We start from the raw sequence: 27,803 nt of genomic DNA, 5'->3' as shown, positions 1-27,803 counted from the left end.
TGTTTATTGAGTCATCCGTCGAACTTATTCATCAGTTGTAACTGTCTGAAAATACTGTTCTATACTCAGATTGATATAATCTATAGCTTCATCGAATTATTAGCTTGTGTTTTCATATGTTTAATTAGTGGAAGTAGATAAGTATGTGTCATTTAATGTCACAAAGTTCCTCAGTCTTTGTAAAAAAAATGGATTTCACGAACCTTTCAATTATTCGAATGCTAAAATACAGATCGATTGCTTTTATGAATTCATTCGAATTTATCGATGCAAATTCTCAGCAAATCAGTGCACCGTGGTGGAGTAGAATTCTAAATCCCAATCGAGGAGATTCGATACAATTTCAGAGTGGAATAACATAACTTTGAAACATTATGAAAGGATATATACTTTTTCGTATCAAATATGTATTCCAAGTAATGGAGAAACATGTTTTGCAACTGATTAAAGAATCTGAAACAAGAACTGTAATTGACAATATTTTTTTATTATAATGATGAGTTTTGCTAATTTTGCTATTCAATTTATTAAAAAAGGAAATTGGAGAAGACCAATAAGATCAATAAATGAATACTTCTGGGATTGTACCCATGATAGTGTTTAGAAACGTGAAAGTATTCATATCAAAACATTATTTTCGGGCAGGACGAAGTTCACCGGGTCAGCTAGTTTTCAATTTATTTATCTTATTACCATTAATGTCAGAAAAAATGACACATAACTAAGCGATCCTCATGCAGAGAAATTCAACTCCTGTCTTTTCCTTTTGAGACACAGATTTTCAATTCGCTTCCCTTTTTCTGCTAGATTTTCGTCGAGTAAATAAAAATAGAATCTCCAGATCTACTATGGATGAACGCGTAAATCAATCCAATTAAGAGGCGAAGGAAATGTATGTAGATGAACTCAAATCATGTGACACACATGCTGATTTTGATAATGGTGAAAACCAATTTCACCCCATTGTGGGAGCAAATTGGTCTTGTTATGCAAAACCTGTCTCCCGATATGAACATGCGTAGGCGCATTTTATTTGATTATATGTTAAATTTTTTGTTTGCGTATCAAGGAGGTTACCCAAATGATATTTTTTTTATACTGCTCCAGCCTGGCAGTTTCACCGAAGGTTCATAGTTTATTGTTGTCGTAAACATTTGGGTATCAACTTTACGACAGCCTCTCGCTAGTGGCAAATCCGAGAAACGAGGAAGTCATAACTCAATCAACCGTTGTCACCAACAATCAATTATATCGATTTTGAGTTATGGACCTTCGAGGACGGAAAAAAGAGACCTCACCAAAAATCGAACCGCCGCATGTGACGTAAAATACCACTTCTAACCTTCACTCCTCTGTACCTGAAAGAACAACATGTGCGGAACTATTCGAACCACTCAACCCAGCAGTAGGAGGAAAAAAATTAAAACTTTGCCTCCCGTACCGACACATACACTCATGACTCAATACCCAACTACTGGGCTGCAGAAGAGAGCTGAGGGGCTGAAAAAGAAAAGTATAATTTATTTGCCTCCAACCGTTATTTATTAGTCGAACATTCTCTGACTTAGTTTCATGCTGACGGAACTCCAGACCTTCTTCGTTCATTTCGTCATATTTTGCCGCTCACTCGCACATAATTTGTGTGCGTGATCCCGATATGCGCGCCGCTTCTGGACTTCGTCTCGGCTGTTTCCCAATTAGTAGTTTTGAACCGCTTCGAAGTGCGACTCCCAAAAGCCTTTTGCTTTTGCTCGGGCGCGTACCATATCTGTCAGTGTGTGTGTGTGTGATAAATGTCGATTCCGTCCCGCAACTCATAATTTATGTCGAATGACATCCGCCACTCAAATCGTGCGCGACAGGAAATGGACTGGACGCGAACGGGATTGGAGCGCGCGATAGCCTGGAGTCATAACTTCCCGGTCCACAAACGCGCACACACGGACCATTTTTAAGGTCATCATCAGAAAAAAAAACCAAATTTGCAGTTGTTTGTTGGATTGTGATTGATCGAATGAACATCTGCACCCGCACTGTCGCGCAATGTGACTGACAGAGGAGATCATGTCCGCGTTTGTGACGCACTCATATGAGCGAAATCCTTCTTCCCCGGTTGCCATTAGCCAGCGCCCCATGTTTTAATTGGACCCTAGTGTTTCGGCAAGTGTACAAGCCACAATTCGTAATTGCAATCCCACGCAGCAGCAGCAGAACGAGATTGAGCACACATATGATGCTTTTTTGTTTGTTGGTTGGTTTTCACAAATAATCAGAGCAAGAGATTTATTGTCATTTTGAGAGGAAAAAAAACAGTTCATTGCGTAGTGGATTGGAACAGGGTAAGCAAAAAGGATGAACACATCGAGGTTGTATTTTCAAATCGTTGCCCATTTAAGGAATTTGATGAATATTGTTGGCCAACAGTGAGTTGACAGCGTGATTTGCGCACAAGTTGAGTGGTGATATGTTAAGATGAACCCGACATCTGAGACAAATTTTGACAATTTGATCTTTATCGCTTCAAACTTCAAATGAACCAATCTCACTCGGAATAGTCAAATGTGGAATTAGGTATGAACCGATGATGAAAAATTGTATTCAGCTGTATTCAAATTCCATTTTTGACACATTTCATATCAATTATATGTATTTATTTTGGGTCTTCGTTCACAATTGAATATAATTGAAATACTACAATTATAAACACAAATATAGTTTAAATGCTCCGGGAAGAAAATTTTAAGTCCAACCTCAACGTTTGAATCGTTGGTTGGGTGTTGAAGTTAACCGACATGCATCCTGATTAGAGAGGAAAGTAAACTGAATTATTCATTCGTCAAACAAAAAAAAAATAATAATATTTCCAACAGTCCTTTTTGTATAAATAACATGTATTTGAATTGATTGGTAACACGAGCATTTGTGATGTGTACTTAAACTAAAAAAAATTTTTTTTTTCATGCATCAATATCATAGTAAAAATGTGTTCAGGATTCTTAGAATATATATCATCTTGAGGTGTGTTTTCAACATCTGTTCTTTTATTTTAATGTCTTCGAATAGATGACGTCCTTTCAGGGAGTCCTACCCAATCCGCAATATTTACCTAAGTTTAGGTTTAACTGAGTTCCATGTATTGCAGCACTTTGCTCATTTCGAAGAAATTTAGAAATAAATCGATCCATGGTGTTTATCGGTCATACTTAATAGTGAATAGTTTGAGTTGATATGGTCGGGGTTCTGCCAAAACGAACCAAACGCCATTTTTTTAATTCAAAATTGAGTTACTTACACCACTGGATGCAGAAAATAATAATCCATCGACTGTAAAATGACCATGTGATTCGGGCAATTGACAACAGCTCAAAAAATTAAAATTCTGTGTAGCAGACTGTAAGAAAACGAAATTGCATTCAACCAAAGCGAACCATGAACCCATAATATGGCATCCGACGATAGTGATCCTTTTCTCCAGAAAGGCAGATCCGAATCTTCAACAGATTTTTGTGCTTCGGACAGCTCCTGGAATCAAATGTAGTCGGGATCTGTTAGGTAAGACAGCCTACGGGATGCAATGAAGTGTAGAAGCGCTGATCTGCATTTTTCAAAATTCCGTTCAACCACAGCGAACCAAGTGTAATGCATTCTTAAATCAATTTATTATCATTTATCAAGATAGTATTTTGTCATAAACAGAAAAAGTGAGACAATATAAATACCATTCATGAAATTAGTCAAGAGCTGTTACAAGACACTAATGTGTTATGTAATGATATTATTTTAATAGCTAGCATGTACTTGGTTCGCTCTGGCTGCAAAGGAAACGAAGTTTTGCGTGTCTATCAGAAACATAATTTTGTTTTTTTTTTCATATTTCAAAAGGTCCTAAATCAGAAACTGACGAAGATGTGTGCTTACAGCATGAAAGGGAGTATCATGTTTGACATCCTGTTTGTAACACGTGAGCGATAAAATGATAGATTTGATCCGACACAGAAAATTAGTGGAAGCCTGAACTTCAAACTGAAATATCTCAGAATTATGTTTTTGGCGCTTGATTCTTTTTGGCAGAACCCCGATCATATAGTTTATGTTTGCTGTATTTTTTTTCAAAAAGATGGATACATGGATTTGCGTTGAATGGTACATACTAAAACCCATCTTACATAGACAGTTATTCCAGTATGATATAGAGGTTGTTTCATTGGTATCGTTAGACAAGCAACAACGCTGTCTGGGCATGTAAATATTATTTTTATAATAGTGGAACGCGTCCTAATACAGTTACGTATTCGGTTTAAAAAACCGTCTTTTATATGGAAACACTGAGAATCTGCTCTTAGTATTCATGCAACATATGTGATTTTATATTATATTTTTTTGTTGATAGATCGTGCTTACAAATGGCTTCATCAGAGTAGAAAGATCTCATTAACACAATTCAATGAGCAACATTTCGGGCTTTCTGAATTCAAATTCCTTATTATTTCAGTTGAACAAAAATAAACAAAAGGAAACGGGTTTTACTTAACAAAATTGTTACAAATTCTGAATAAAATATATCGATTTAGTCAATTATTTTATCTGTATGAGTCATTTTGTGTATGATTCAAAACATCGGGAATACCAAACCATTTTGACATGAATCAGTTTTAATGTTGTCCGATGGGAAAAAAATCGCACAAGAGAAACGATGTCGATCATTAACGCGACTATTTCGCTCTTTCAGTTAAAAAAAAATTCTGTGATTCGCTGGTTGAAACATTAATCTATCGCTATACTCTGAGGTGAAGCCGGCCGTCATTTGAGTGACCGACAAAAGATAAAAAAACGTAAAAAGCTGTGGACATCGTGTAGAGGTACACTAGGGATTTTACTAATAGTATTACATTGAAAAATTAGGAGGAGCCATTGGTAGTGAATATTATATGGTGCTATTTCAGGGGACAAATCTATGAAATGATGACTCCAAAATGTTCAAGAAACAAGTGCTCAGGGTATGGCTCCTTGCGAAGACTGTATTTTTGCTGATCTAAAAAGAATGCTTCACGAGAATAAATTGGCTCCTCTAAAAATAAAATGTTCGGAGGATAGTGATTCATGAATACGGAATCTTTGGTTGTCATTAGTTTCAGGTTATACAAAATAGAACATTAGCAACTTCCGCTGCGACCGTCCCGTAAGAATGATCCAGAAAGCGGCAATTTCGAAATTAATAAATAATTGTTTATTACTCAAAAATACAAATAAATCAAATGTCAAGTTCGAAAAATCTTGAACGAGTTATTCTCAGAAAAATTCACGCCCCTTGACGCTGACCACATGGAATAACAAAAATGTAGTTCAATATAAATTCAGATAGAGAATTTTTAATATAAATTTGCGCAACTAAGATTGCTTTTACACTTTTCAAAGTATTTGTATTTCATAATTTTTTCTTCATTTCTATCGAATTTGATATAAATATTCAATATTCATACACTAAATTCTTTTTTACGCAACTGATGCCTCCGCGGAAGGATTTTTTATTCGTAATTTCAAGAGAATCGCGTAAAAAAAGATTGCACCATCACCGGCGAGCGCTCATCACAACCAGACACGCACACGCTCTCGCAGAATTTTTTTTTATTCTTTTTTTCTTCCCAACGAAGCGACGATAGGCAGTGCCAAATCGCGTAATTTCAAGAAAATCGAATCAAAATCGAGAAAATCGCATAATTTCAAAAGAATTGCGTGAAATAAAATCACGTAAAAAATTGCGTAAAAAAAGAATCCAGTGCACACAACTTTGTGCTCGTAATTTCTCAAACATTGACCGATTGTTAAAACCAAGATATGAGGGAGCGAAGATTTTACAAAAGCATACACAGAATTTTTTTTACGCGACTGATGCGTGCGCGCAAAAAAAAATCGCGTAACCTCGAGCAAATCACGTAATTTCGAGAGAATCATGTAAAAAAAGGCTGCCCCATCACCGGTACGCGCTCCTCGAAATTCTGTGTATTCACTACAGTACCCAAGAGACACGATGTGTTTCATACTTTTTCACTGCTAAATCGGATGAAATAAAAGAGTGTGAAAACGCTTTTGTATATGTCACTGTCAAACTAAGTCGTAGTTCGGTATAACACGCATCGATTCTATACTATCGCAAAATCGATCTGAACGACATGATTTACGTGTATCACGCAGATGCGGATCGTGTACCGTATAAATGTATAATTCAAATCGAGTTAATACTGCAATGAATGATCTTGCATGCTGTAGAAAATCATTTACAGTAAATCATGATAAATCCTAACTGAGTATACTTAATGTCGGATGAGACACCAAAACAATTTGATTTGGTTTCGTTTTGAATGTATGAAAAGGGCAAAAGGATGACACATACCTAAATCATGATGGAAATGTATACATGATTTCAAATTATGGTAAAGAAGCGCTTGTAATATGGATATATTACATTACGTTATATCTTTTGTATCATTTATACGAGTTATTCCAACTCCTGCATTGTAGTTCAGATGTTCGTGCGAAATATCTGCACGAACAACCGGAATCTAGGACCTGGATTTAAGAATGGAATAATCTAAATGAACTGAAACGATGGAAATATGTGATACAGACATTCATATCTCAGATATTACAACAAGAAACAAATTACAATTCTTTTGACAATTTCCCCACTTGTTTGTGTTCGTTTGAGTTGAATAAATTATATACCCGTATGACTTATGTCGTATGGAACTCTACAGAAAATCTCCAAACCAATTCGATAAACATCGTTTTCCACTCAAATACGAGGTATATAATGCTGTATAATACAGATGCAGTATACTTACATGTATGAAACTGAGTAATCTAGACTAATATATAACAATTTACATTGTCTGTTTGTCACTTGGTCGGTCTTCAGTCATACCGGACCACGTGACATTTCTATGAATTCGACAAAAACGAATTTCAAAACAATTTCGATAGATTATTTCTTCTGAACGTGTGATTGAACTGATAATTGTAGCTTAACAAAATGCTTAAACTAATGCTATGAATAACACCATTTTTTTGGTTTTACTACTTGGTCCTCTCTAACTTAACAACGATCACTGGTTCCCCTCAAATATGTACAAATAAGCAGAATTCCATCGAATTTTGAAAGACGAATATTTTTCGGAAAACATTTATTTCAGATTTTTCAAAATTCTAATTCCTAGAAAAATTTCGAAAAATAAATTCCCTCCCAAAATCTTGAGTCTCAATTTTTGAGAACATCAATCTGAATGTGAGTTCCAAGCTTGGTGAGGAACACAACTGTTTGTGTCCAATCGATATGATGAACTGTTTCTCTTGTACAGTTTGTATCCCAGTGCATATATCTGTTTGCGACGTATTTAGTGAAGCTATACTTTTTGTTAAACCCTCTAGCCTCCAGTATTATTCTCAAATCAAATACTAACCCTCCGATAGGTCTATCGATCGAGTAAAGCATCACGAGTGGGGCTCGGTGCTTCACTTCACACGGAGTGAGATTCGATGTTGTAGGTGAAAGGGTTAAAAAAAACTGCGTTTGGCTTCTTTGCCAAATTCCAGAACAAGTGATCAAACTTTTAGGAGATATTCGTCATACATCTCTGGCACATGAAAAGTGTATCACAAGACTTCCTAAAGCGACGAAGAGAGATGAAATGAAATAGAATCATGTTGTACACCTTGAACCAAAATATAATTGTCGCATTTCATTGAGTCGAAGCTGATTTTTTGTCTCCCAGTGTCAATCAATCATAACACTGAAACCGTCGAATGTCTGTCCACTGTCAGACCTTGAAGACTCATCCGTTCGAACGAAAATTCAAAGCAGAAATAGCTTCTTACGGAACGTGTGTTAACATACCGATTTTGATTTTGAATAACACGGATGTTCTGACAGGCACCTGTTTAGATGTTCTTCGAACATTGCAACAACACATGCAATATTCTGGGAAATGATCCAACAGAAAACAGAAAAAAGCTTCTAAACACTAACAAAAAACGACCTTGAGCAAAAATCCCTTTTTGCATCACCAGCAACTGCTCTCAGTCCCAAAAAAAAAAAAAACACCTAACATCACTTTCTTGCTCCCTGGAACATTCCCTTCACGTCACACAACCCATTGCAGCAGCTCGACCGGGTAGATGGAAAAGGACCTTCTGCCTGTCTGCTTCTTCACAAAAGTCACATCTCGAAGAGCCCGCCCCGAAGGATGGAGCTCCGCTGGAGAACAGGGTGAGGGCGCGCGCACGCCTTCGAGGTCATAAAACTTTACGACGTTTCACGTTTAAAGGAGGCCATAAAACGGTAGCGCACTAATAATACGGAAAACGCATACGCGCCACGAGAGACGCAAGACGCAACACGCACCGTTGACCGCCAAACAAAAAAAAAAAAAAACGAAGCAAAACAATAATCGGGTGTGTGCGATGGTGAAAACAAAAAATTAGAGAGTAATCTAAACATTGTTATTGTTGTTATTAACGTGGGATAATGAACGAGTTGGGGCGTATGTGGGGGGCCCCATAAATAACGCCGCACGTCTCAATTCATCATCGCTGAACACACATTTCGCGCAACGGTGGTCAACGGGATTTGGTCCAAGGCTGATTCCGAAATACGGCACAACTCGCTCCCCCACCAACCCCCCAGATAATAGAATTTTAATTAAAGACGGTTTTAAGGTTATTACCTAGCGTGAAGTGCCTGGCGGTAGATTTCCAACATTACTGCCTCGTGGAGCATCATTGATGATAGATTATGGTTCTCAATTTTTGAAACGTTTCTTCTGACCAGCTCTATTCCAGGAAAAAAAAACTTAACTGACCGCGATTTTTTTTTCGTTTCGTTCGTGTTGTGGTCGACAACTATTTTTTAGCACATTTTTTCTTGGTTGGTTGATTTTGCGCGTATCTTCTTCTATGCGTTCACACTTTGATCAACAATAAAAACAAACACATTTGGATTAGAACCGATTCAATCACTGGGCAAATTTCATGTTTCCGGCTGCTGGAGACGCGGTGCTGCTGTTTGCATAAACGCAGACCAAGTGTGAAGCTGGATGCTGGTTACAACTTGCGACCCGGTCGCAAATACTCGCGTACTCTTCGTCGGAACATAAGCACATGTACACACATTTTTTTTTTGTTTCGATTTCGTTTCAAATCTGGCGGAGGCGCTCGAACGGACGGCGTCTCTCTGGTGGCGAATGAACTAAGGTTCTAGCTGCCAATTCCTGGCAAAAGATGTCACTCGTGGTTCAATTCAGGTTCTGTGTTTTACTGGTGATGTGTAGTGGTTCTTCTTCTTCCATCTACCACAACACACTTCCACACTAGCCACTGTATGGCACCGTACTGCTGGCGGATACTATTGTCCTTCGTCCTTTCACCGCGGTTTTGACTGATGCTGCGAAGCGCTTCGGCGGACTTTGACGAGCTCTTGCTTGCTGCCTTCCACACGGACATCACATCATTGACATGACGAGAGCGACACAACACGTTCGCTGCTCCCGGTTTGATGATGACGACCCGCGCGCTCTCGCCAACAGTTTGCTGCCATCAGGAGCACGTCACACACAAGCAAGCATACGTCGGGCCTCGTCGGGCACTGACATACAACACATCCACTTCCACACACACACTCACCACTGATCAAAAAGAAAAACAATAACATCTACCACCACACGCACACACACGCGCGCACAAGTGGGTTGATCGGTCGGTCGGAGAGAAATCCCGTCGCCTCTACGACGTTCCCGTCCTTACGAATCGCTCTCACGCTCACCCAACAACACGGTGACACAAGGTTCTTCACGAAGTCGTCACTTCGTCGTCGACAGTCCAAAAGGACTCCACACGCGCGTAGGTATGTGCAAAAGTGGGCGACACATACACACAGTCAAACTGTTGTTTTTGGGTAGCACCTTTCAAAACACCACCGGGAACTAGATCCCCAACGTAACTCGTCTTGGCAGGAATCTCCGACGACACCGACTCACCGAAGGTAACTCTCAATAACCTCGTTTCACACGTTCTTGCTGAACTGCCAGTCCACGAAACACTGAGTGATGGCTGGCAGTAGGAAAGAAACCGAACCGAGATCGCACTCTCATCTCGCGTTCGCTCGCTCTCGGTGGTGGGGATGCATGATCTCCGTCCAGCATCAGGGGAAGACGACCACCACAAACTGTACAACTCCGCACAAGACCTAGCAACCCCTGAGGCAGGAGTGGTAAATAACGTAAAACTTCGTGAGAGACTACCCAAAAGCAGGGGACGAATTTCCCCTACCCATTCACAGACACAACGCACTCTCTCTCTCACCAATTTTCGCTCTCTCGCACTCTCGCTCATCGTCCCCTCGGTAATCTCCGTCGTCGCCGTCGTGCACGATAATATGAGTGTGTTCACTTTCGCCGAGGATTGACAGCTCCAGAATGTGCCTGTTGTTTTCATAATTTATTGTTATTGTTTTTTCCCTACCGCTCTAGCGAGCGAGCAGTTGGCAGAGCGATTGCGTGCGCAAGGTGTACAGCGCACACACACACACTTAGGCAAGCGCACCGAATTCGCATCGTGTCCCGTCGGGAAAATTCTCTATCCCGTCGTCTTCGTCGACTGGGTTGGAAAAACGGCTAGGCGGAAGTGAGTTGGTGTTGGTGGTGGTGGAGGTGGCGCGTGGATGTATGTGCGCTGCCACGCAAGGGAGGCAAAAAAGTACTCCGGTTGTAAATTATGACCATTTCGAGATGAGTGTGTGATGTGACGTGATGTAAGTCGTCAGCCGCTGGAGTCGGGATGAGAAAAAAAATACAGGATTGCTGCTGCTGCTGCTGGAAGAACCCTTTATCCGAAACAATTCCTGATTGCAGAAAATTGTGGTGTTGGTTGGTGGGGGTGGTGGTGGTTGTGGAAAAGTGTGGTAGCGATAATCATATAATTGAGCATTACTTTTAATGTGTCGAAAAACAGCGGTACGTGATAGGTATGAAAATTTGATGCGTCCTGGGTGTGTGATGGGATTCGAGCCACAGTGGAGAACTGTCATTAGGTCTGGCCGCCCTCCCCCTTCGTATCACATATCACATTGCTCCCGAGGACGTGCCAGAACAACCGAAAACCGAGCAAGATTTCATCAAAATCGAAAATCGAAAGATACGGTTGGAAAAAAAATGCCGACGGGTCGTGTTTTTTTTCTTCTTTCGGTGGTGTTGGTGGTGTAATGTGCCGTAAAAATTTACGTACAAAAAAGCAATCACTCGCTGGAAGCCCCCTTTGACGGATGCCTGATCCAGCGGTAATCCTTGAACCCGAAAGAGGCACCGTTTTCGCACGTTTCGGAAGAGCGGGGGTGACACGGGTGGCGAGAATTTATTTGTTTTTGTAATCGGATTGCGAGTGAGATTTAGACAGGGGGTTGGAATATGGTGCTGAATGCGTACTATCATGCGTGAAAATACGAGGACTGTTTGATTGAAGTTGAAATGTGTGTCTCCAGAAAGATGACACGGCCTTCATGGTGGCAATATCGCGTACAATTCAACGTGAACATCTTTTCAGTGACTGTTATGATAAGTGTTCTGTTTGTGGATTTTGTTCGTTGGTGTGTGATTGTTTTGCAACTAAACTGAACGCTCTTCATTTTAGTTATTTTTGTAATTCAATTATTCAAGAGAGTATCAAGCGTGCTCTCCACGAAAACCCCACCTACACAAAAATAAAAATTCAACGATAATTCTTGTGGTCAAACTAATTCAACACATTCACGATTCATTGAGTCGGTGGATGAAATATTTTTTGGAAACAAAATATATTGATCTCAACTTGATCATAATGCGTTTGAGAGTTGAGAAAAAATGGAGACAATGCAGACTATCAGTGCTAAGTTCGCAATAATCACTGCGAGATTTTTTTTATCTATTTAAATTCAATACTGACTTAATTTTCTGAGGCGATACCATACGATGAAAACTCCCAAACAAAAACAAGTGTGCATTCTCAACTCACCCCATGATGCTGTCCTGGGTTTTCAGCTCAACCTTCGAGATATCTAGCAACGCATTTGAATTTCAACAAATAGATTTGCAAAAAGTGATTTTATTATTTTCCAATTTCATTTGATAGTGGAAAGTTTAAGGAAGCTAAAAATCGGCATGCAATGTCAGTCATTGAAGACTTACACGACACCATTAGAACGGTTAGATGTCTGTGTGTCAGCTAAGGTGTTATGATTTTATTTCAAAAACCACATACTGTGCGAATTTCACGGTACGTGCTGATGTATTCTCGATGCTGAGGATGTGCAGACAGTACTGTGTTACACAGGCTACATATTTGGTACAGCAAAGTAAATTTTGAATAATAATTTTTATTTAAAAAAATGTGTTTTATCGAACTGAAAAGCCATTAACATTTCCGCTTCACTCCAACGGAACGATAAGCATAATGCCGGTAACATTAATGGGCTCGTGTTTTGAATGATGCGTTTATTTTTCAAAAGGATATTTTGAGTCCTAAAAAAATTGAGTGAAGTCACGAGCAATGCTATTCACAGACGAGTCACCAAATTATGAATTGTGATGCATTATGTCAGAAAATGACTTTGCAAATTTAATTGCAAGTGAATAGGAGTCAATTCATTCCAAATCATCTTGACCATCTGTTGTGTTTTTCTTTGTGTATTATTGGGAGTGCAACTAGTGATTTTGATTTTTCAAATTAATCGTTTCTAAACAAATCATTTTTTAAATTATTTGAAGAGTATTGTTTTTTAACGATTTTTCACTTCATTAAAAACAAATTTAAATCAAGTATATGTTGAGGATTATTATATATATAGCATTCGCCATTTTTTGAGCGGTTCTCATAATTCTATATAGAACTTCTGTGGTTTACCGGTGGAACACTTTTTTCTAAATAATTTATACAGTTCTTATGGCAGCCAATGTTTTTTTTTCATCAAAAGAGTTCTGCAGAGATCGAAGCAAATAACACTCAGACTGCGTAAGGTTCAGAGGTTGTATAACATTTACCCGAATATCATTCACCCGAAACACGTTCCCGAAGCATATTTACCCGGATGTAACAAATACCCAAATGCAACACTCACCCGATTATAAAGTTTACCCTAATGAATAAGGAAAAAACTCCGACAAATCAGATCATGACTTTTGTCGAAGCTGCCGATAATAAACGAGATTTAATCAATACAATATGAGAGAGCAACAAAAATATGCAATAGAATTAAAAATATCAATTCTTTTCCGTATTAAGGTTAAGAGAATTAAGAGAATTTAGGAATGAGCGTGGTTTTGGGATATTTTTTCTCGAAAACGAAGCAGGTAATTTTAACATAAAAAATAAGAAGCATAAATTTATAAAAAATGTGAAAAAAAAATGATAAGAAAAAGCAATGGTACTTTCGTTTTAAGGCCACCGCGGCGCAACTTTTACTATGAATTTATTTTTTTCTAATTAAATATATTCTGAGGCCAATGTGATGGGAGCGAAGTCCCCATCTAACGAGAATAAGGAACAGAGGCGGCCCCAAGCTGTCGAGGTGACGCAATCCGAGTCGGCCGCCGACTCGCCGTCGGAAGCGGCCGCCTGTTCCACCGATTTTAATGAACTTGTTCAGTGACTGGCAGACCAGAGCAAGGTCAAGCAACATCAATATTTTCTATAATCAAATTGAGTAAATCACTTCTGCGCTCCCGTCTCGAAGCATATCGTGTCATTGCAAAGAATCTGTCAATTATGAACATAGATGTATTCCATCACGTATTGACATCAAACACGATTCTGTTGGTATTCCTTTCTAATCATCCTCCAACTGTAGTTCTCTCAGCTCTTCAGTGATTGTTTTGCTGGCTCTTGCCACAGAGTATACAATTATAGAAATTTTAACTAAGTACTGAATAAATACTGAATAAAAGTACAGCAAATACTACCTTGAGAAAAGATGCTAACAAAAATTAAAACACCGACAAACGGATTTTATATTCACACCGAAGCTGGGCACCCGTTTGAGAGAAATCAGTTGACTGAATTTAGACTAAAGCTATGCTCTCAGTGGAAATATCACGTATCCACTTCTAGGGAAACAATCGAGAGCACTTTTTGAAGATAGGCAACACTGAGGTAGAATTGGCTTCCACTACCTTAATTGCGAATGTTTGTTGGGGATTGTAGGATATGGTAAACAGTGAAAAAAAAAAATTAAAAAGATGAGATTCAAAAATTTAGTTGCCATCTATTACGCTACGCAATGAATGATGTTCTTAATAATATTTATAAAAATTTTTATTCATTCTTTTTTTCAATTTTAAAGAAAATAGTTGTTTCTAAAAAAAATTGAGTTCGGAATTTTGGATATGAAACAAAGGAAGAGGGTAGAGTCAGGGCAGCGGACGATTAATTTATAATCGATAATCGTTTTTTTTTTACTATCCGATATAGTGGTTCTCATATTTTAGTGAAAAGTGGTAGTTTCGTTCCTTATTGCAACATATTAGACCCATATTTCTTTATTTTTACATTAGGGTGTCCATTTCTATTTGAGGGTGGTTCGAAAAATCAGTTCCCCCCTTTTCTTTTTTCAAAATATGACTTTTGAAAAATTCATAACATTTATGAACGAATTTAGATGATCTTAACATAAATTTAAAGCCAATTTGCTATTCTTCGTTGGAGAGATATTACACCTGATAAAATGGATTCTAGTCGCATAGGAATATTGAACGAACACTGAAAATAAGTGAACTTTGAAAAATCATAATTTAATAACGAAAAAGTATACCTCTCCGATGTTTGGATATGTTATGTGAAAAACCTCAGCTTTGAAGAAAAACATATAAGAAATATTGCTCCCGTGGCCGAGGAACGCTCTAGGAACGTTAGTGCCATTGAAGAAGAAGAAGATATAAGAAATATAGCGCCCGTTTTCCCGAAAACAATACTTGCGAAAACAAAATCCGAATGATTGATAAGCGTAATATTTTCTCAAAGAAGACTACCTCATTAGATTCAATTTGATTTGTTGATCGTTTGAATTGGTCTAGCAGTTCAAAAGTTATGAATTTAAAAAAAGTTATTTCTGGAAAAGGGGAAAAATTGATTTTTTGAACCATCGGTTAACTTAATAAAATCATGGTCAAAAAACCAAAAGAAAACATCTCTCTTATTTATGTATATATTATGTGAAAAAACGACAAAATCGCTGAATTAGTCGAGAAAGACCGGCATAGTAGCAGCCGTAGCGTCGGCCAAGAGCTGGGGATAAGTCATCAAACCGTTATTAACCATTTGAAGAAGCTTGGATTCACAAAGAAGCTCGGTGTATGGGTGCCACACACGTTGACGCAAAAAACATCTTTGACCGTATCGACGTATGTGAATCGCTGCTGAATCGCAACAAAATCGACCCGTTTCTGAAGCGGATGGTGACTGGCGATGAAAAGTGGGTCACTTACGACAACGTGAAGCGCAAACGGTCGTGGTCGAAGCCCGCTGAAGCGGCTCAGACGGTGGCCAAGCCCTCATTAACGACCAGGAAGGTTCTGCTGTGTGTTTGGTGGGATTGTCAAGGAATAATCTATTATGAGCTGCTTCCCTATGGCCAAACGCTCAATTCGGACCTGTACTGCCAACAACTGGACCGCTTGAAGGTAGCACTCATGAAGAAGAGGCCATCTTTAATAAACAGAGGCCGCATTGTCTTCCATCAGGACAACGCCAGGCCACACACTTCTTTGGTGACGCGCCAGAAGCTCCGGGAGCTCGGATGGGAGGTTCTTTTGCATCCGCCGTATAGTCCGGACCTTGCACCAAGTGACTACCACCTGTTTTTGTCCATGGCGAACGAGCTAGATGGTCAGAAGTTAGCCACAAAAGAGGCCTGTGAAAATTGGCTATCCGAGTTTTTTGCCAATAAGGAAGCGAGCTTCTATAACAGGGGTATTATGAAGTTGGCATCTCGTTGGGAACAAGTCATCGAACAAAACGGCGCATATTTGACATAAAACAGATGATTGTAACTAATTTTATAAACAAATGAAAATTCAAAAAAAATACCGCAGGACTTTTTTGACAGCTTAATACTTCTTATTGGTTAAAGTTATTTTCCTTTCGTTATAATGATTCAAAATTTCAACAAATTATCTCAGAAATAAAAGAAAAGAATAAATTTAGTAACCACTAAATTAAATAATTTAGCTATACGTAATTGCTACAGAAGAATAGCATATCTAACACAAAACAAATTATGTAATTTCTCTTTATTTTTAAATGAAATACAAACATTACACAAAGATGAACGAACAATACGTTTACGAAAGAGGATTTTGATTTCCAGCCAAAACAAATTTCTATCAGAAGAAGAACAAACTAGGGAAAAGTCTTTCACGTGTACAGGCAAACCTTTTTTGTGCGGGGCAGGGACCGCATAAAAAAAGTCCCATAAAATATCGTACAAAACTTCACCAGTAGCTTTAAAAAACCGTGTTCGGTACACATTTTAAGAAAAACTTTTTTTGTGCGGTAGATAGGGACCGCATAAAAAAAATTTCCCCAAAGAAAATAACTCAAATCCACGCCGTTCACCGTTCAAATTCTTTTTGTTTCCCTACTTTGCGATGGGACAGTTTGCCTCTTCGGTTGCGCGTGGCTGTTTTGCGCTTTTAGTTGCATGCCGAAACGAAATGCTGTTAGATATCATGTCATGTAAAAACTTAGAGCATTTGATCGGAGGAGGGGAAGGATTTCAGAAGTGGATAATTGAGACGCAAATATGCTTTTTTCGCACTGAAATGTATATAAACCATCGAAAAAAACTAAATGGATGATAACTTCGTCAAATATGCTTTTTTTCATATACCACACAAAAACGGCACAAGAACAGAAAACCGCACAAAAAAAAATCTCACAAAAAAAACTTCGCACAAAAAACCGCACAAAAACAGGTTTTACTGTACTGCGTTGCCGACAAAAAAACGAGCTCTGTTGACATAATCGGATTCTGCTATCTATAATTATATTACAAAATCAGTGCGTGATTTCGGTTTCAGAATATAAATCTCGTTTTTAAGAAAACAGATTCATACCCTAAAACATGAAGACCAGTCAGAGATCTCCAAACTTTGAACGCTGCGTTCCAGATTCATAATTCCAAATTCAAATTTTCAGTCAAAATAGTGATTATGTCAAATTCCAGATCCAACAATCTGACATAGTGATTAAAATTAGGTTTAGATAATGGGTTTGAAATTCAAAACGTGGGTTATTGAGCTTGGGTTCCCAGTTAAGACCCTAGATCTAGACATAGATTGAAGATTCCAAATTCTAGATATATTTCTTGAAAAAACTTGAAGCATCGCAGGACTACTTCTGAGATCAAAAAACAATCTCAACAATCTAAACCAAGGAAGAATCTGCGCCAAAAAGGCGAAGACAGTTTCTCTAGCTGGAATATTATTGCGTCTGTCTTTTAGGACTCGCAAAGAATAATCTTCATCGACTCACTACAGAAAGGTAGAACAGATGCATATTATTTATGGTTACTGGACCGCATGAAAACCGAGCTGTTCTGTGATATTAAATACAAATTCTGCGTTCTTGGCTCTAATCAAATTTCATATCTAGATTATGTGTTTCAAATTACTGATATCAAATTGATTATAGATTCCATATCTTTATTTATTCGAATGGGAAATGGAATCGAAATTCCAGATTGTAGAATCAGAATTAGTCACCATTTACATTTAGATTATGGATTACGGTTTCAAAATTCCAGACTGAAGCTTTTGGATTCCAGGATCTCCAACTCATTTCAGTTTAGATTTCAGTTCAAGATACAATTTCAATATCGAAATTCAGATTCGGATTTTCGGACATTCAGACTAAGTATTTTAAATCATAATTTCTACATATAAATCGCAGATCCAGGATTATGTTTCAACTTGAATTTCCTGGATATTGTTTGTTAGTTCCCAAATTTTAGATTCTAGATTGTGGATTCATTATTAACTTGACTTTGATATATCCATAGATAACAGTATACAATTGACAAATACCAGATTTGAGTACCGATTACAAAAGTAGATTTATTTTTGAAGCTGAAAAATGAGAATATTCTTTATACTCATTCCTTTCACCTCAACCAGAGTTATTTTCGATATATTGATTTTGGTCTATAGGGTAGGAACATAACGGTATAACACGACAAACATATTAAAAGGGCCTATTTACTTTAAAAAGACAATAAATTAGAAATATTTTTTTGAATATTTCTAGAAAGGTTTCATTCAGAAGGTGAGATCGGTATACTCTATAACAGGGATTCTCAAAGTGGTCAATATCGACTCCTTGGGGTCTGTTCGTCAACCGGAGTGAATTTTTGCTGTGATATTCTCGCTATCGCGCGTATGTGTCCTTCAACGTTTGATTGCTCGTGAATGCTTCAGGAGCAGGATCAGGATATATTCTGCTTCTGATCTTGGTACCACAACTAGTGTATTTATAACAGAAACAAAAACTGCTTACTTGAACTACTTAATTTAATAAATTATAAATGGAATTGAGAAATGAGAATGCTAATATATTTCACGGCGCTCCTTGATACTAGTTGATCGTGCACTGACTGGCCATCTCCAAGATAATCTACTCGCAGCCTCCTAAGCGCACCACTATCGCTGGTGGTCAACCGTTTAACGGCGAGTATGAGCTTGATTCTTGAAAGGGTGAAGTGGTAAAGTTGTGGTTCGTGGATGCCATGCAGATGTCGTAGTTTTGAGTTTGCGAACAGGGTCCAGCTCTTTAAGTATAGAGCAATTCCCAATGAAATCGGCAAATGACAAAACATGAGTATTTTTGATTGAATGAAAGTTTGTATTCCGTTTGAGTTGAAGGAAATATGAGTTTTCCACAGCAATTGGGAATTTTTAAAATCAAGTGTTACTTTTGAAAAGGGCGTATCGATTTTAGTAAGAGAAATCTTTGATAACTTATATCTCAAAAACTATGAGTCGTACCGAAATAGTGTCTTAGAAAGAGTTATAGAGTATTGATGTTTAAACGTGAAAAAAATAAACACTGAGAAAAAAAATATTTCTCGTTTATTTATTTACGAGAAAAATTAATTTACAATACCCTGTATACTTCGATATAACGTACATTCTACTTTCAAAAATGTATGTTGTATCGAATTGTACGTTATATCGAAGCATAATAAAGAACTCAGAAACGTAGCTTATATTACTTTCTTGCGTTGCTGTTTGAGTAAGGATAATGAATAAATTCAATAAGAAGACGAATCCAACCTTTTTCATGATGTTGTTGTTTTCATGATTGATTTAGAATCCGGAATCACAAAACAGTTGTACATCGGAATTTGTTAGAAGAACAAATCAAGCTTTAGTATCAAAATACAGATAATTTATTGTTCTTTCAGAAAAACAATATCCAAAAAAAAATATTTCAATGGGCTTTGAAAATGTGTACGTTATATCGAGGTAAAACGTACGTTATATCGAGTGACGTTATATCGAAGGTACGTTATATCGAAGTTTCCCTGTACCTAAAATATGTATATTTGAATTTTCTTTAATTTTTTTTCATAAAATAGTAGTCGTGTAGAAAACTAAAAAATGGGCTCAAGATGGTAAAACTATTTTTGACGTACTTTGTGGAACATCGATTTTTTATAAATTTTCGAAACCTCGATTTTTTTGTATGTTAACAATCATTTTTAGCCATAAATTATGAATCCTGATGTGATGTTGAACAAGAAAAAAATCATTTCCAATCACTTCCTGAATGCAACCTTTCTAGAGATGTTAAAAAAATATTTCTAATTTATTGTCTTTTTAAAGTAAATAGGCCCTTTTAATATGTTTGTCGTGTTATACCGTCATGTTCATGAAATTGTTTGAATTGGCTTATAATTTCCAACAAGTTTTCCAAATACACTATAATTGCATAAATTTATGTTTATGAGTTACGTTGAAAGATATTTAAAGACATGTAGATTAATACAAAACGTAGCGATATTAAAAAATCTTTTTTTATCTTAATACAAACGTTCAAACTATCATTCGTACGACATAATTAAAACTTGAACAGTTTTCAAAGTAGAATTTAAATCCCAACAACACAAATACATCTCGTTGATTCAACCGGACGTTATGGGTCAAAAATAATTAACTTGTTTACGTAATGCCTAGATTGTACCTGAAGTCAGGTATCTTGAGGGTACCTCTGTATATGTATATAAAGTTACTCAGATTCAAACATCGTTTATCAGTCGAACAATCTTGCTTATAGAGGGAATAACAGGATACCACAAGGACTGCAACAAAATTTTGTCGTGTTGTAGACCGTTTCCGAAAAAGATAAGAAACGTTCTACTGAAAAACCGTTTCTTAACCGTGTCAGTGATGGAGAAACTTAAATTAATGCGATGTAATGTCGCTTTAGATACATCTTTAAAAATTTACGGATCATGCCGTTTTTTGTATATAGAGAAAAAAATGTCGTTATCTATCTATCTATATATATATAAATGGAGTGATGTCTGTCTGTCTGTCTGATTCTTATAGACTCGGAAACTACTGAACCGATCGACATGAAAATTGGTATGTAGGGGTTTTTGGGGCCGGGGAAGGTTTTCGTGATATTTTGAGACCCCTCCCCCCTCTCTAAGGGGGGGCTGCCATACAAATGAAACACAAATTTCTGCATTACTCGGAAATTAACCAAGCAAACGAAACCAAAGTTGGCATGTGAAAGTTTTAGGGTGCAATAAATGTTTCTATGATGGTTAGACAGTCCTTCCCCCACTCAAAGGGGGGGTTGCCATACAAATGAAACACAAATTTCTGCATTACTCGAGAATTAATCAAGCAAATGAAACCAAAATTGGCATGTGGAGGTTTTAGGATGCAATAAATGTTTCTATGGTGATAAGATACTCCTTCCCCCTCTCTTAGAGGGGGCTGCCATACAAATGAAACACAATTTTTTGCATTACTCGGAAATTAATCAATCAAACGAAACCAAAGTTGGCATGTGAAAGTTTTAGGGTGCAATAAATGTTTCTATGATGGTTAGACAGTCCTTCCCCCACTCAAAGGGGGGGTTGCCATACAAATGAAACACAAATTTCTGCATTACTCGAGAATTAATCAAGCAAATGAAACCAAATTTGGCATGTGGAGGTTTTAGGATGCAATAAATGTTTCTATGGTGATAAGATACTCCTTCCCTCTCTCTTAGAGGGGGCTGCCATACAAATGAAACACAATTTTTTGCATTACTCGGAAATTAATCAATCAAACGAAACCAAAGTTGGCATGTGAAAGTTTTAGGGTGCAATAAATGTTTCTATGATGGTTAGACAGTCCTTCCCCCACTCAAAGGGGGGGTTGCCATACAAATGAAACACAAATTTCTGCATTACTCGAGAATTAATCAAGCAAATGAAACCAAATTTGGCATGTGGAGGTTTTAGGATGCAATAAATGTTTCTATGGTGATAAGATACTCCTTCCCCTTCTCTTAGAGGGGGCTGCCATACAAATGAAACACAATTTTTTGCATTACTCGGAAATTAATCAATCAAACGAAACCAAAGTTGGCATGTGAAAGTTTTAGGGTGCAATAAATGTTTCTATGATGGTTAGACAGTCCTTCCCCCACTCAAAGGGGGGGTTGCCATACAAATGAAACACAAATTTCTGCATTACTCGAGAATTAATCAAGCAAATGAAACCAAAATTGGCATGTGGAGGTTTTAGGATGCAGTAAATGTTTCTATGGTGATAAGATACTCCTTCCCCCTCTTTTAGAGGGGGCTGCCATACAAATGAAACACAATTTTTTGCATTACTCGGAAATTAATCAATCAAACGAAACCAAAGTTGGCATGTGAAAGTTTTAGGGTGCAATAAATGTTTCTATGATGGTTAGACAGTCCTTCCCCCACTCAAAGGGGGGGTTGCCATACAAATGAAACACAAATTTCTGCATTACTCGAGAATTAATCAAGCAAATGAAACCAAATTTGGCATGTGGAGGTTTTAGGATGCAGTAAATGTTTCTATGGTGATAAGATACTCCTTCCCTCTCTCTTAGAGGGGGCTGCCATACAAATGAAACACAATTTTTTGCATTACTCGGAAATTAATCAATCAAACGAAACCAAAGTTGGCATGTGAAAGTTTTAGGGTGCAATAAATGTTTCTATGATGGTTAGACAGTCCTTCCCCCACTCAAAGGGGGGGTTGCCATACAAATGAAACACAAATTTCTGCATTACTCGAGAATTAATCAAGCAAATGAAACCAAATTTGGCATGTGGAGGCTTTAGGATGCAAAAAATTTTTCTATGGTGTTAGGATTCTCCTTCCCCCTCTCTTAGAGGGGGCTGCCGTACAAATGAAACACAAATTTTTGCATTACCCGAGAATTAATCAAGCAAATTAAACCAAATTAGGTATATGGAAACTTTAGGGTGCAATGAATGTTTCTATGGTGGTTAGATACCCCTCTCCATACTCCTCATACATATTTGTATGGCTGCCATACAAATAAAACACAAATTTCTGCATTACTCGAGAATTAATCAAGTAAATGGGCAGGACGAAGTTTGCCGGGTTAGCTAGTAATTTATATTTTTATTATATACATTTATTATATATATATATATATATATATATATATATATATATATATATATATATATATATATATATATATATATATATATATATATATATATATATATATATATATATATATATAAATGGATTTCTGTCTGTCTATCTGATTCTTATGGACTCGGAAACTACTGAACCGATCAACATGAAAATTGGTATGTAGGGGTTTTTGGGGCCGGGGAAGGTTTTCGTGATAGTTTGAGACCCCTCCCCCCTCTCTAAGGGGGGCTACCATACAAATGAAACACAAATTCCTGCATTACTCGAGAATTAATCAAGCAAATGAAACTAAATTTGGCATGTGAAGGTTCTAGGGTGCAATAAATGTTTCTATGGTGGTGTTGACGTTTCTATAGTGCTTGATAAGAGATGTAAGCAGCTTTAGCAGATCCAACTGAAATCTACTATAGTTGCGATAATGTTGGTAAAAGCTCAACTCTAAGTTTGACGCAATTTGTATAGTGATTGCGTACAATAGAATAAAGCAGGCATTGTGCTTTGCAAGAGCTTTAGGGCACTTTTGAATTGATTCGCTTTTTGTCTCCGTTAGAGTGCAGTTCGGCCCCCGTAACTTAAATGTTAAAATTATATGTATTTCTGTATTAAGTTGAATTAAATGTAGTAATAATCTGTTAGTCTATAGTTTCAAGAATAAACATAATGTGTAGTCATTGGTGCTGACAGTGTTATTAATTCACAAATTGGACCTCTAAAATACCCCCATTTTATGGGGGAACAAAATCGCGAAGTGAACAAAAGCTACTAGCAAAAGGGGACCGTCACGGAATCCGGCACAAATTGAAACACGACCACTTACGCGTCGCAACAGGTGGTTAGACTCTCCACCCCCCTCTCTGACACGAAATGTTTCCATGGTGAATAGATACTCCTCCCCTCTTCCTGAGGGTGGACTGCCATACAAATGAAACTCAAATTTCTGCATTACTCGAGCATTAATCAAGCAAATGAGACCAAATTTTGCATGTGGAGGTTTTAGGAGTCAATAAATGATTCTATGTTGGTTAGATACTCCTCCCCCCTCTCTCTAAGGGGGAGCTGCCATGCAAAATTCAACGGAGTCGACTAGAAGAGCAATCAATGAACAGTTCTACGATTGGATCCATGAACTTGCTCATAGTAAAAAATCGTGAATGTTTGAAGGTATTGATAACAAAAAATCAAATTTTGGCGGGACGAAGTTTGCCGGGTCAGCTAGTTTACTATAAAAAAGACAATAAATTAGAAATATTTTTCTAAACATCTCGAGAATGGCTGCATTTAGGAGTAGATTGATAATGAGCTTATTTGTTTTAAAGCACATCAGAATTCATAACTTGTTGCTAACAATGATTGTTAACATATAAAAATTCGAAGTTTCGAAAATTCATTAAAATTCGATGTTCCACAAAGTTTGTCAAAAATAGTTTTACCATCTTGGGCTTATTTTTTAAATTTTCCGCTTGATTTCTTTTTCATATGAAAAAAATTGAAAATAAAATATAAAATATATATATTATTTTTCTCAGTGTACAGTTTAAACATCAATACTCTATAACTCTTATCAAAGATTTCTCTTACTAAAATAGATACGTCTTTTTCAAAAGTTACACTTGAGTAAAAACAATTCCCAATTGATGTGGAGAACTCATGTTCCTTCAACCCAAACGGAAAACACACTTTCATTCGAATCAAAAATACATGTTTTTGAAATCGGCATTTTTAGGACGATTTCATTTTGAATTGCACTATACTAAAACATCTATTCTTCTGTTTTGGTCTACAGAAGTCGTTTCCTTTCAATTTGAAAAGCAAAAGGTTTCAATTGACGATTGAAACTACTCGATTGAGCTATATTCGTCAGCATCGACTTATTGTTTCATTTCGCATGCAAAATAACGATCGTTGCTGTTCAAGGTAATAAATACTAATTTACTGTTTTATATTCCAGGATTATTTCTCGACATATGGATTCCAAACTTCGAATATTTTCAAAAACTAGAATGAATCATCGTTTATGTTTTAATTGAAACTCGAACAAATTCTACCCAATGAGTCAAAATGTGCGGAATCCAACATATACTGCAATGGAGAATGTAGATAATGTAGATAATTTCCTTCTATGACAAGGAACGTTTATAATTATCACTTCTATACATGTATGGCGTTTCTAATTTGCCACCAACACCACTCAGTGCTGTAACATGCTTTTTTCTTGTTTTTAGCTAAATAATCATGACTGGAATCAATTTATATTGATTAATCTGTCTCTATTCAACAAATATTAACAGTCAAAAGTGACCCGGAGGGGTTATATGATTTTTGTTATTTTAATTCAATAGGAAAACACAGTTGGCGCTTACGTTAACCATGCATATTTGGGCAGTTCATTTGTCATAAATTTATCTGCAGCCACACGGTTATTCGCTCAGATTCATACAAAAATATGTTGATGTATTCAGTAAAAATGTGTTTATATCAACAAAAACGACACATGTTCCGCATTCTCGACTTGTCGTGTTCGATTCGCTGAGTTCTCGAGCGAACGTGTGAGACATCCGATCACGAATAAATCATTCGTCAATCACGTACCCATCGGTAAAGTCACCCAAAGCAAATTGGAACATTACTCCATCGTTTCTCCCTTACGTGGAGGCAGCACAAGCGAAATCACCTCTTCACTCGCGCTCTCTCTTTCTTTCACCATGCAGCATCCGACCATTGTACGCATCACCGATTCCGTCGGTGCCACCACTTTCGCGCGTCTGTACAATAATTTACAAATACGTCACGTAAATAATGATCCCTCAGTGCAATATTCACTTCGACCAGGACTGCCGTATTGACGCTATCCGAATATTATTCACCCACCGTTTACCGTCCGTAGCCCGCAATTGATCACGTACTCTTCGAAACGCGAGACTTTTCTTTATAGCCGCAGTGTTTTTTTCTTCGTCCTCTTCCTCATCCGGCAAAGGAAAATCTTCCAATCCCGATTCATACTCTAGCGAACGGCTTGGACCATCGCATCGGTGCCGGTGGCGAAGACCGGAGAAAGCACGAGAAGAAGCACATAAAACATAAATATTGGGCAACGACTTTTGTGCTACACACTTCGTTCAGCATTTCCACTACATATTTGTACCGCCAGACGAAATGAGGGAAATTCGCTACTTTTGGGTGGAAAATCCCTCAAGTATGCACGACTTGTTCCGCTTTCCGTGTTCTGTTTTGGTTCTCGTGTTCCGAACGTCTCCTCATGTTCCCCCAACGATGCGGGAGTCTGCCGATCCGCCTCTCCTTTACTCATCCATCTGGCACTAAGTGTGTGAGTCGTGGCGAATTTTCAGGATGTGCGTGTGCGCCACGTTGTAAACGGTGGTAAAGAGAACGAAAACGAGCGGAGTAAAGCGGAGGAGTGGGAAACAGGAAGCGGTACATTGAAATAAATTTCCACGAAACTTAACCAGACACGACCGTGGCTGCTGGCTGCCGTTACTAGTGCTGCCGCCCTCCACATGTACACCCCCCAACACGGCGTCAATGTCCACGGAGATACGCAATTTATGTTTTATTATCCTATTCCAGCGCTAGAATTTGAAACGATCCTGTCCTGTTCGAGGGAGGGAGCAGACAGAAAGGATGGGGGGCGACGAAGGATTGGAGGCTTGTTTTCGCTGGCGTTGTTTTCCGGTATTTTACGTTGCGGTCGACGAAAAAGTGCGTAAACATTGTATTGAAGAGAGCGTTACGAGGGTGGCTCTCAATGTTTATTGCTTATTCGAAATAACGATGTCGCCGTTTTTCGATCGAGGTACGAATTTTGTTCGATTGATTTCCGCATTTATCACCTTCCCAGGCCGGTTTCTTGCAACCACCCTTTCCAGCAGGAAGTCTTGACGAGTGGTGGCAACTGGATGGCCCATTTATCCCATTATTTCAACTTTTTAACTGGATTAGGCAAGAACAAAGCGGTTCTTCGTGTCTCCGCACGGAAGGGATTGTATGTGTTTCGTGCCCGGCGTTTTGCGTAGGGTTGTGTTTAGGACAGTAAGCCCCCTCCCGGACATACACGTGATTGAGCAAGTGTTAAACCACACATCTAGCCCTATTTTTTTTTTCGTTCGTTCGTTCCGTGCCACCGATCGGTCGTTTGCTGCAAAATTGACTGCCATGGCACGGAAAATTTGTGTTATGAAATTTCTGTTTCGTGCTGAAGCGTCACCGACAGCGCACATGCTGGCGCCCCTCGGGGGGACGAATCTGGGCGCGGGAAAAGGGACAAATAGTCAAATTCATTAGCACGTGATTTTTTTTTCGAGTCACTTTTTTTTTTGTTCGCTCTGTCGTCCAGAGTCCCCGGAACCGTCGTATATTGGTATGAAAATTTAATAATTTATTCATTCGTTCTTGTGTATTCGAGTGGTGTCAGTCGACCTCTGTCGCCTCCCACACTCTCCCGGTTCGTCACACCCTCGACACACGATTTTTCGACGCCAACTTTGTCGACAAGCATCAAATTGCTCATTCGGTGATACTTAAATTATCAAAAACCTAGTGTGAACGCTGTATAGATAGCCTGGGCCACGTTTCAAATCAAACACTTCCGGAAGGACGATGCGAAGCCGTTTCTGGGGGAGAGGGGGGGGGGCGGGGGGAGGGAACAATTTGGTTTTGTGGAATCGAACGAACAAAAAAAAAAGAATAAACGATTTCGCAAATGAAACGTGCCAAAGCAGGAGCTTGATTGACATTTTATTCATTATGAAATCAATAATTTATGTGAACTACGAAATTCGCCACATAGTCGTTGGCCGCAATTGGTTTGCTCGATGTCGATGTTCAATGTTTGAAGTTGACGGAATTTTTGTCTGGATCCCCATCTAATACCGCAACAGTAGTTTTCATAAGAAATTCAAATGTTATTGTTTTTCCAAAGACTCCAAAGAAACGAAGGCAATCATGTTGATGAATAATTTTTTGAATTTTGCAGAAAAAAAAACAATAGTTTTACTGTGTTACTTTATAAACTTTTCAGCCGAACTGTTATATAGCCGATAAAGATTT

The 27,803-nt window shown here is 37.9% G+C and overlaps 1 protein-coding gene across 2 annotated transcripts in view; it reads right to left on the bottom strand.

The window, feature by feature from the left end:
• Nucleotides 1-27,803, bottom strand: part of LOC129774872 (protein tiptop) — a 122,163-nt gene that overhangs the window by 28,264 nt on the left and 66,096 nt on the right. The window contains exons 1-2 of one of the 2 annotated variants that reach the window (XM_055778906.1): nt 10,029-10,051; nt 8,721-9,677 (exon numbers count right to left, since the gene is read on the bottom strand). The exons of the other annotated variant lie outside the window; for it this stretch is intronic. Of the exons in view, the coding sequence (XP_055634881.1) occupies nt 8,721-8,776 (56 nt within the window). The 5' untranslated portion in view covers nt 8,777-9,677; nt 10,029-10,051. Of the gene's footprint in view, nt 1-8,720; nt 9,678-10,028; nt 10,052-27,803 lie in introns of those variants that run through there. 2 annotated transcript variants of the gene reach the window in all.

Source organism: Toxorhynchites rutilus, chromosome 3 (genome assembly GCF_029784135.1).
Source record: "Toxorhynchites rutilus septentrionalis strain SRP chromosome 3, ASM2978413v1, whole genome shotgun sequence".
Classification (NCBI taxonomy): domain Eukaryota; kingdom Metazoa; phylum Arthropoda; class Insecta; order Diptera; family Culicidae; genus Toxorhynchites; species Toxorhynchites rutilus.
This window is presented reverse-complemented; position numbering and strand designations above follow the sequence as displayed.